General features: G+C 35.5%; 2 protein-coding genes across 11 annotated transcripts in view; one reads left to right on the forward strand and one right to left on the reverse strand.

The window, feature by feature from the left end:
* Nucleotides 1–1,318, forward strand: part of LOC108965017 — a 6,370-nt gene extending 5,052 nt beyond the window's left edge. For 2 of the 3 annotated variants that reach the window (XM_018927160.1, XM_018927161.1), the window contains exon 3: nt 493–1,318. In XM_018927160.1, the coding sequence (XP_018782705.1) occupies nt 493–810 (318 nt within the window). In that variant the 3' untranslated portion in view covers nt 811–1,318. Of the gene's footprint in view, nt 1–27; nt 408–492 lie in introns of those variants that run through there. The other variant, XR_001993070.1, reaches the window with a different exon arrangement.
* Nucleotides 1,319–8,050: 6,732 nt separating this feature from the next.
* Nucleotides 8,051–11,402, reverse strand: part of LOC108964999 (rho GTPase-activating protein 18) — a 35,870-nt gene continuing 32,518 nt past the window's right edge. For all 8 annotated transcript variants that reach the window (XM_018927125.1, XM_018927123.1, XM_018927121.1 and 5 more), the window contains 7 exons: nt 10,656–10,826; nt 10,507–10,595; nt 10,123–10,395; nt 9,829–10,063; nt 9,401–9,745; nt 8,823–9,341; nt 8,051–8,768 (listed from right to left, as the gene is read on the reverse strand). In XM_018927125.1, coding sequence (XP_018782670.1) covers nt 8,544–8,768; nt 8,823–9,341; nt 9,401–9,745; nt 9,829–10,063; nt 10,123–10,395; nt 10,507–10,595; nt 10,656–10,826 — 1,857 coding nt within the window. In that variant the 3' untranslated portion in view covers nt 8,051–8,543. The remainder of the gene's footprint in view (nt 8,769–8,822; nt 9,342–9,400; nt 9,746–9,828; nt 10,064–10,122; nt 10,396–10,506; nt 10,596–10,655; nt 10,827–11,402) is intronic.

The raw sequence follows: 11,402 nt of genomic DNA on the forward strand, positions 1-11,402 counted from the left end.
ATCATTCACTTTAGTTTCAGGCAGAAAGGGAAAATCGGTTTGAAGGGCACTTGAATCACTTTTGTTTTTCTTTCTTTTTGGTCCATTATCTAATAACGCAAATCGATTTGCGTTAATGTTTGGTAGCCCCGGGGCCATGGTGCACGTGTTTTTAAAGTTCACGTAAACAAAAGTATGCGTATGCACAGAAATAGAAAAAAGCGAAAAAGCGGATAGGCTGAGCTGAGAAAGAACGAAATCAAAAAAACTCCGTACGCGCAAAAACAAACGTCTAATCTGCAAGAGAGTTAGTCGATGACTGATATCTAATTCAATTGTGTATACATAGTTTCAACTGTTTTTTTTTTATATTTATTGTTATTTTCTTCTGTCGTTACATGCAGTATAAAACTATTCAAATGTTTGAGGTAATCCGTAATTTTTGTGGTTAGCAGTCAATTTATTATTTTAGATCTTACTCGCTGATGTTAATTATTAATATGGTTTTCTTAGAAAATGCCTAGGAAGCGGAAATCTGGTATATCCAAAATTTCATCGCGGGGCCGTGACGCAAAAATTCCACGAAATCAAGAAATTTCGGCTCACGCAGAGCTGAGAAGACAACAACAGGTAGAGCGACAAAGAGTTTTGAGAGCTGAAACGCCTCTTCAGGCACCAGTTCGTTTAGAAAAACAAGCTACACTGCAGACAACTAGAAGAGCGATAGAAACACCAGAACAATCGCAGGTGAGGAGAACTAACAATGCAGACATGCAGACCACCCGCCGCCGAAATTTCATGCGTAATGATTGTATTTATGACTGTATTTAATGGTACTGGGTTTCAATATGATCCTTCAATTGAATATCATAATCATCCCTTGATTGTTATTGGCTAAATTAATAAAAAATGTCAGTACTGCGATGCTTTTAAATGGAAACATGAAACTGCTGGAATGTGCTGTTCTGTTAATAATTAATTTTTATTGAACCGAGAGCTTAGACCATTTTTGGTCCAAAAAACGTAATCAATTTTTATCAAAGTAATTTAACAGTAGATAGTAGTATTAGGGTCAGTCAGGTTTCTTCCGGCAACTCGGGCCTACGGTAATTGATGTTTCGACTCCAAGGCATCCATTCACTGGAAGTCAAAGAAGGTGTTAATATCTCCAATGTGAATTGCGCTCAGTTGTTTTCGTCAGGAATTACGTTGGTTTATGGCTGAAAATCGTCAACATATTATAGGAAGCTTTTCTTAATGATTCTAGAAGGCGGTCCCGAACCAAAAACTGCAAATATAATTTTGCAAAAACATCCCAGCAGAAACTGGTGGACAGAAGTTGGAGTCGTCAAAAGCATTCTGTAATTGTACGATGTGCGGTTTTCCAATAAATCTGCACTGTATCCTGCTGCGTTGTTTGAATGAATGAATGAATGATAATGAGGAATGCACTGCGACCTTTGGTCTATTGTGCCCTCTCCTTCCTTACATTGCCTCGCTTAGCCCCARCCCATTAATGAAGTCCAGTAGACTGCTTGGCGCTAGCGAGGCAATGCGATCCCTATCAGGAAATAGAACTCCAATGGCCTTGGCTCTGCGACTACAGACTGCTGTGCAGTCGATCAACAGATGCTCCGAAGTTTCAGGCTCCCTGTCACAGAAACGGCATGTAGGCCCATTCTGTGCAGATGCCTATTCAGCTTACAGTGGCCAGTATACCATGCGACTAACAGCCTGAGTTTGCTGCGTTATTTATAGCCGGCTGTCTGAATGTCTTGTAAATAGAAGTCGAAATCATCGACAATCGACGAGCCGGACGCATTTTACCCATTTAGGTAACACGCGTATTTACATTCTTCTCGGTTTTAAACATCCACTCTGCGGGAACCCTTACAGTGAGTAAGCGGAAAGGTCGCGATAAGCCTTCAAACACTTTGTAAGAGGTAATGGAAATTTCCTATAGGGATTGGAGAAATTTCGTAATGTGTAAGTTAATCAGAAGTAGGGAGGGACTTCATCTTGTAATGATTGACGAAAGATCTATTAATATTCAATGTATTCTAGTAACGTTAAGTGATTGACTGTGTTAAAAGCTTTTGACTAGTCTAACGCCACTAGGATTATCCTCTCACAGGTAACAGTGGGATTAAGGGAGTGATGTTCAATTGGAGATTGTTGCGGGGGCAGACATATACATATAGACATGTTTGTATTAGAATTGAATACCGCAAATGATTGATTTTTTACTGTATGGATGATAACTGAAAACGATAGGTTGTAAAAATCATCAAAACTTAGGTTCTAATTTTCTGGAAAGTTTTGTTTCAGAATAAATTATTGAAGTGATTTGTAAAAATTAGTCGTAAAGAAATTCAACGGTGGAGTGTTCTATCGCAAATTAGTTTTCAAACTGCCTCTAAAGTTCAGAACACAGCAAAAGATGGATGAATTAGAGAAGAATAGGGAATTATAAAGAAAATGGAGGCTATCACATGATTCAATTTTAGAAGGTTGTGTCGGAGGCTGTTTCCTCTTACGAAAAAAGTGTTTGCATTCATAATGTCAAAATCAGTCTTTTGTTTTTCTCATCAATTTTTGATCTTACATTTTGATGATTTTGTGTTATTTACAATCTCTTCGTATTCAGTTAAGACTCGAAAACCATATTCATTGGTTGAAACCTTTGAAATGAATTTTTCAATAAAAAACAAAAAAAAAAACACTTATTTTTCCATTATGGATTGAATTTCTTTTGACAAATTTTTGTTTTTGAGCAATCGACACAACCTTATATAATTTAATCATGGTGTTGAATTATGAAATAGTTTTGTTTTACAAAATCTTTGTGATAAAACTTTAAAAAATGGAACGGTAATGTTCGTAAATTTTAGACTTGTTTTTTACGTAGTTTAATTCTAGCAAAAGTATATTAATATATACATACATACTAGAGCTAAGTGAAACATTCAATAAAAAAATTTTGTAAAACTATTCGTGGGTTGTGTTTAGTATCGCGCCGGTTAATTTTGGCTCACCGTACCTAAACGAGAGAACCAAATGGAAAAGCATGTATGCTTAAATTATCGAACTTTGTTTTAAAATATATTTTATAAAATTCGGTTCACAAATTTTTCCACAAATTCACTTTAAAAAATGCTATTTTTTGCAAATTTCGAAATATATGCTAGTGTATTTTCATCTGTTGTGCATTGTACCAAACCAATTATGGATACATTTTCACGCACATATATTACTTATGAATTATAAAAACCACTAGTAATGTTTTTAATTACTTTTGATTGTTAATTTCTTTGTAAATCTTTAAATAAAATACACCTTTTTCTGCATTGAGTTCAATAATGCGAAAAACCAAAACGACTGCCTAATTTGAACTGTAGAATTACCGAGAAAGCACGAACAAGAGGGAATAAATTAAACCCACTTAGCAATAAATGTATGAAGTGAACGCGAAAAGGTGTTCAATGCTAAAATACTGTGGATTGCGTAGCCGGTGTTGGACAGGCCAGGGTTATTTTTTAGTACTGTGGAGGAAAAGGTGTTGAGTGCTAAAATACTGTGGATGGCGTAGCCGGTGTTGGACCGGTCTGAGTTATTTTTTTAAAGCGCGGCCGAAGGCCGCAAGTACAGGAAAGGCTTCTACGCGAAAAAACCCTGAACAGCCCGGTGTTGACTCGATCAGGGTTATTTTTTTGAAGCGCGGCCGAAGGCCGCTAGTACGAAAAGGAATTAAATGCTTAAATATTGTGGAGGAAAAGGTGTTCAATGCTAAAATACTGTGGATGGCGTAGCCGGTGTTGGGCCGGCCTGGGTTATTTTTTTAATGCGCGGCCGAAGAATAGATGCAACTAAATATGTATATATGTACATTGCACTGAAACATTTTGGCTTTCTTTATTTTGATTTYTTGTCCATACAAAAATGTTGGCTGGGTTGCATTGGTTTCAGTTTGTATGGAAAAATGAGCAAAAACACTGATTTKTGGTCATTTTCAAAGGCCTCCCTACAGGTCCATAGGAAAAGTTCGATCCCGACCCTGTTTTTCTCCATAAACGATACTTAACCGGCGCGATACTAAACAATCCCCCTTTTCGTTTACAAAAATAGTATTTTCCTTCACAAAAACTTTGAAGAACTGGTGGCTTTTTTACAAATTTAAAACAAGCAAAAATAGAGGCTGTTTGAATCTCAAACAATTTTAATTTATTCAAATACTCACAGCAGAGCAACTTTTCGAATAGTAATGATCGGTTAATATTCATACGAACGATTTCAAACCCGATATTCGAATCATCGGTTTTCAAGATATTCGAATAATTTTAAGAGTCCTAGTTCATATATACATACATATATACATATGTATATATAAAAAATAATAATAACAATACAAAATAATAATAACATCGACGTATATATATATATACATATATATGTATATAAAATAATAATATAAAATCAATAACAACAATTTTTTGTTGGTTCAATGACGTCAAAGTTGTCGTAACCTGATTTGTGCATTACACTTTTTAACGAGAAATAATCTGTAAATCTGCTCCATTCTAATAATTTATATATACATATGTATATAAAATTTGCATTTTTTCTCTGTCAAAGTTTTTTTATCTTCACTTAAAGCGACTGAAGTAAAGAATGAAAACTGAAGGTTAAAATTCGTTATTGCTTATATGTACATTTATTACTTCTGATAAAACATAATTCAACTTTATTCACATATTTGAAAATTTTGAACTCATACTAATGTTTTTCTTGTCACTCCCACTCTATTCCCCTCAGATTTTCTCTGAGACCATCGGAAATTCATTATTTCCCTAAAAGTAAGTTAAGTCAATTATGGCAATGATCCTCTTGATTCATGTGATTTTACTTAATTTCTCAAACGCAATTAAGGTCCCCATACCGTTTTCAAACCAAATGTATGATGCAGAGGCGCAGAGGCATGGACTATGACAACATCGGAGAAGTTGACGTTAAGAGTTTTCGAGTAAAAGGTTCTGCGGAAGATTTATGGTTTTTTGCGCATTGGCAACGGTGAATACCACAGTCGATGGAACGATGAGCTGTAGGAGATATAGGACGACATTGACATAGTTCAACGAATTAAGAAGCAGCGGCTTTGATTGCCATTCACTTGTGAGGGGCCAGAACGATTCTTTTACATATGGCTCAAGCACCTCAAGCCTTCCGACCTTAGACCAGGTATCCTCTGGGTAGCCAAAGATCTGCCGTTTGAAGGCAAGCTAAAGTGAGAAGGCGAACCATCCGTACTAATAAGAACTATGAGTTAAGGACATGCACCTAGAATGTTCGGTCCCTTAATTGGGAAGGTACCACTGCCCAACTGCAGTTGAAGTTAAACATGAAATAATTAATTTAGGGAACATATGAAGAGAAGATGTGTAAAAATAGCCACTTTACTTATAATTGCAAACTATTCAGATATTAGTGAAAAAATTGTCGAGCTCGTTTAGTAAAATCCCGAAACTGGAAGAAACAAACTACAATTTGGAAACATTAAAAAAAATTAAGGGCCCATGGAAACTGTTTCAAACATAAAAAGTCGATACAATTAACTTCTCATAGGAATATACTTTTTGAGTATAATTCAAATTTTAAATCATTAGTTTTTATTCACACGCAAAAATATGGTGTTCATAATATAATATAAAAGCCGGTTTTGTGTAAGAACTATGGGTTTATCATAGGTTTCTTCATTTAAAATGCGTTCTTAATAATTACCGGCAGCAAGGAAATAAACAGCTTGTGGTAACGTTCCATTATCATATAGTAAAAAAAAATATTTCACATTTAAATGAGAATAAGTTTTGAATCTGCAATAAAGATTAGTTAAAAGCCATTTTCTACTTGGTGTTAGGAAATTCGAAAGAATTTGAGTGATCACGGCTGCATTAGTTTCGGCCCAAACACTTCTGTCATTGCAAAATACTATGTATATGTACATACATATACAATCGAAACTCTCTATAGCGAACTCTTACATAGCGATGTTTTCTTTATTACGAAGAAAATATAAGAACAATGTGTTTTGGGTCTCCTTTGAGTGAATTATAATCTCCATATAACGAGTTTCTCTATAGCAAATATTTCCTTATGACGAAGCATTGTTTTCGACCGTATAGATTGAAGCATTTTCAATCTCCATCAACGAATTTATTCAAATAATTTAAAAAAACAGAATAAGTGGATTTTTCGGCAAAATCAATTTATCTTATTCAGTACAGCTTTTTGCACGGTCCAAAAGCATGCCGAACGAGTGTTTTAGCTCGTTAGCCGGTATGGTCGCCAGTATGCCGGTGCAGCTTGTTGAATGGCCTTACGTCGGCATAACACTTTCCTTTCAAAGGCAAATGAATTTTTCCGAAAAGGAAAAAAATCGCACGGTACCATATCAGGTGAATACGGGGAGTGGTTACTGGTTAAAATGTGATTTTCGGTCAAATAATCGATCACAAGCGTCGATCGATAAGACAGCGCATTATCGTGCAACAAACTCCAACTTTCATCTTTGCGATATCTGGGCCGAACACGTCGAATATTCTGTCAAAATGCCATAAATCTATGTTTTGGAGATTTTGAATTCATACACAATTTCGATGGAGTTTCCGGTGATCACGAATTTTCATTGGCCCACATGTTGATCGTCATTTGTGTCCGCACGACCAAAATGAAAACGTGCACTCGTGCACTCTGCAACGAATAAGGCAATCAAATCATCGCCATAAACTTGTTTCATCAATTGAAATGTTTCGGTAAAAGTTTTACCAATTTTAAAACAAAATTTAATGTTGGCGCTTTGTTCGAAGCTGACACTTAAAACGCAATAACTTCACTTCCCATCAATGAAATTCTCACTGAACAAGCGATAAAGATAGCAGATTCTAACCCACCAGTCGACAAATACATGGCGCCACCAGGGCCGCTAAATTCAAAAAGACCTGTTTACTTTGGAACGTACTTTGTATATCAATGCTATGTGTTATTGTTGCTCTGTATCTACTTTGTTGCTTTCACGAAGCACAATCAGATACTGATTATTTGAATCGTTTATTTACCATAAAATTGAAAGTGTATTTTGGGGAACCACCGAACTTTGGAAGTGACAACTGGAATCACCACCATCTTCATTTCTTCTAAGTTGTAAAATGACTACGCTATTGAAAAAGCTTCAAAAAAAGACATTGCTAAGCAATTTGGAATTCCTTCCGGTAGCTTATCTACGATAGACGAAGATATCCTCGAAATTTCAAGTAAATAAACAATAATAAAGAAAATCGGATACAAGAAGAATCTGCCGATATTGTGAAACCGTTACCCACATACTATGAACAACTTTTTTCATCAGGTGAAGGTTTCCATACCTATTTGGAAATGAAAACCAATGTACCAAATACTTATTTACTTCTCTAAATGTATTAGAAAATTATATTATAGAAGAAAAGCCAAAAATGTACTTCAAACCAAAAGGAACTGAACACTACAAATAAAAAATGTTAAAAGGAACAAGATTAACTTGTTTCTATATAGCGAATTTTCTTTATGGCGAAGTAAATATCCAATCCATTGGAATTCGTTATAGGGAGTTTCGACTGTATATCAAAACTTATTTCTTTTTTAATAATTATTCACCTTTTTGTGACCAATAAGATTTAATTTAGTGCTTTGATATTCTTTTAAAAATTTTCAGCCTATTAATTATTTGTCAAGTCTTAGTTTTTGCAACCAAATTTTAGTTGAAATCATAATGCGAAAAAAAGACTTCGGTTGAATCGAAGTTGAATGTTTCTTTTATTCGAATCAGAATTTTGACTCATTAGAGTCCATGACAGTTGAAAGTTGGTTCCAAAGCAGAACAGAACCGATTATTTCCTCTTGGATTCGGGTTCATGTCGTCAATGTAAGTCAAACCGGCGCTATTCTAAATTATTCGTAGATTTTATTTTGTCGGCGCAATTATTATTGGAAGAAACACTAGGATCACAAGCAAACAAATTATTTAGACAATAACAAAATTAACGGCACTTTGAACATTTACTCTTTTTTATTTTACGGGTACTGTGTATATTCGTATTAATTTGTATTTCCATATATGTATAATTTATAGCTTTTATGTATCTATACATTAGAACACAAATTACGAATTTCAAATATTCACGGCACAACATGCACCGATGGCTATTTTAATTGTGACAATATGTTGAATTACATGCAAACATATGGATATATTGTCTAAAAGATCCAAATATTTATATACACATACAATTTTTGTTTTGTGTTGCACAATTTTTAATCTCGATGTCAAATACCAATAACTAAAGTATTAATTTCTAAATAGTGGAAGTAAAATGTGGCAAAAATTGATTTTTCTTCATATCTTTAAGCTAGCTTTTAACATTTATCCCGATTAAAAATCTGAACATTTTTCGTGTAATTTCTACGCATAGGCTTAAACTATTCCCCTTATGATGTAATACAGCTAGATCAACTATTATATTCCTTTACCATATGAATCAAATGATTAGACGATGTACATGACTTGGGTTTATTGACTGTTGACGTTTTACCGTGGTATTGCCATCCACTGTCACCACGTTAACAACATGACTACTTGGCTGGTGATCCGATTGCAAATGGGTATGATGGTGGCTAATGTCCCCAACAGTACTGGTGTTACAACTGCTAGGATGAAGTAGTGACGTTGTAGCTTTGACTCGTCTATGTAAAATGCGTTTACCCTAATAAAAACTAAATTAGTATACAGTAAGTAAGGTCAAAATACAAGAGTCTACCTGTCGTGTTTTGTTTGATTTGGATGCTTCTATTAGACTATTTGGCACTTGAAATAACGCTTCTCCACGCATTATCAGCATATTGGTAAGACGGCAGCACTGTGCAGCCATTTTCACTTGTTCCTCAATACTATTTTTGTCCGTTGGGTGTATGTAACGCGGCGGAAAAAAGGATGGTGCGATTATTGTTGCAACATTGTGCATATTCATTTTATTGTAATCTTTTTGTTCAATAATGTTGTTCAGAAAACGTATCAGAGTCCGCAATGTGTTTCGATTTTCATGTGGTAGCATCTGAACGACAATAGCCAGAGCTTTTGCTTGATCTGCCAGTGGCAAAGCATGGCATTGATAGAAAAGTTGAATTAGTTCATTCGTGAGCAGTGGTTGAGGAAGCTCCCGTAGCCAACGCTTCAGTAGGGCACTTAGATCATGCACACTAGTTGAACTCAATAGTTGCGTGAACTTTTTCGGCTTCTGATAGAAAGTCGACTCTAGCTCATTGTAAAGTATTTCAGTCTAAATTTAAAATTATTAAATCAAATTGCATATAATATTCATCGGGAAAAGAAAATTACCTTTTGCTTGTGCCCGGCAACGCGCAGAATACCTTCCTCTTTAGCACCCCGCTTATTTAGTTCCTCTAGAAGGCCTTCTAAAAACAATGGCACCAGCGTGGAGTCTCTACCTGTGATTTGCTGATCACGCCGTATAAGAGCATTTAAAGAAACGCCAAAGAGGTGACCTTCTTCTTTTCGACGTCTTTTAAATGGTTTCCGCTTATCAAGCGAAACATGATTTCGATCGAATAATGCCGCTAATTCTAACCAGAAAACAGCTTGAAGACGTTTCAAATCTGTTTCGTTAATGGTATCTATATCTGTACAAAACTCCAATGGAGCGTCCCTATTATCCACAACATCCTAAATAAAAAATAAATATTAGAGAAAATCATATTATACGCTTTTCCTAAATTAAATAAAATTAATCTAGTTCAACCACTTACCACTCCATCTTGACTAGAAGTCTCACGGAACATATTTTCAAAACTAATACCGTCCCTAGAAGATGGCGAGTTCTGTACACTTTGTGGTGGAGTTTCCAAGTGTATTTTTTGCGGAGTGCTCTCCGAAGATGAAGAGCTCGACAGGCGCGCAGTATTAGATAGACATTCGTCACTCGATTCTCCTGAAGCGTTGGTATCACTGTTTGAATATTGTATAAGTTGACCATGTACACGACTATAATGGAACAATTTCGATTTTTAATTGGTGAATAAAAACCTTCGAAATATACAAACCCCACTGAGCAGGATGGATCCGAACCAGAACGATTTCGTGGGATATGAATGGTGCCAATACGAGAAAAACCTAACAATTCAATGCCCTCTGCAGCAAACATTGGAATATCACAGCGAACGTGTGAACCTCGAAAAATGTCTTGCGAACCTTTAAGTGGAGCACTTGGCGTCCGACGGAGTCGCTGTTTTTGATTTTTGCCCAATTGTAATGTCTGATGGCCATTTCCTGAGTCTGCAACCGATCCATGATCGAAAATGCTCACAAAGCTTGGTCTGCATAAAAAAATTAAAGATGACATTTTTTTATTAAATTTATTAAAAATTTATGTTTGATTAATTTCGACATTCAAGACATGTATTTTTTGTTTTATAGAAATTACTTACATGGATGTGTTTCCCCAAACTTCGTCTCCGTGGATAGAGTCTAAGGAGTCAGGAGTAGCACTGCGGGATCGTGTTCCTGTACTGGATTCCTACAATTTATATTATTATTTTAGCAAAGAAATATACAATTGTAACATGTCTTTTGTTACATCAAAATCTCGAAAGACATCCCTAATATCAGGTTTGCGTTTTTGGCGATTTTTCGTCCGACCTCTTACTGTGTGGTTCAGCGCCCGAACGCGTTGTTTTATTGCTTCGGCGTGAGGCATAGAGAGTGAAGCTAATATCGGTTCCAATTCCGAAGTTCGTAACTCGAGACCCTATATATTAAATATAAAACATTCGTTGCGTTAGGGAACTTTTTTAATAAATACATAAACAATACATACACCACTATATATTTATTAGCTTCCTTACATAAATATTACCCGCAACCTTCATAAAAATAGTAGGAGACAATATAACATAATAATATGTACAAGATATTTTAGCAAGTGTTTTAAATAATTGGACGCAATATTTCGTAAACAAATTTAATTCAACCAGTTGACCGTAACTGATATATGGGTGGTATGAACGAAAGTCGATAAAAGATGTTTGATCAAGTTGCAAACAGAGTTGTATTCCCTTACAAAAAAAACCCGCAGTATTAAGCAGAAACAGTGCAATGCCATGGATAATTTAGCGAGAACTACAACTGTCGGCTTGCAGTCGTGTAGTCGTGCAGCTGTCAAAATAGGTCCGTCCATAAGAACGTGTGTATTTTAATATTTGAYAGATGTCGTTTGCAGTCTGTCGCGAGCATTCAACATATGATGTGTGGAATACAATGTTATCTATGATACAATGCTCGCGACAGAGTGCAGCAGCACGACAGTAAACTGAAAACGGCGTTG

This window comes from Bactrocera latifrons, unplaced genomic scaffold (assembly GCF_001853355.1).
Source record: "Bactrocera latifrons isolate USDA-ARS-PBARC rearing strain unplaced genomic scaffold, ASM185335v1 scaffold_131, whole genome shotgun sequence".
Lineage (NCBI taxonomy): Eukaryota > Metazoa > Arthropoda > Insecta > Diptera > Tephritidae > Bactrocera > Bactrocera latifrons.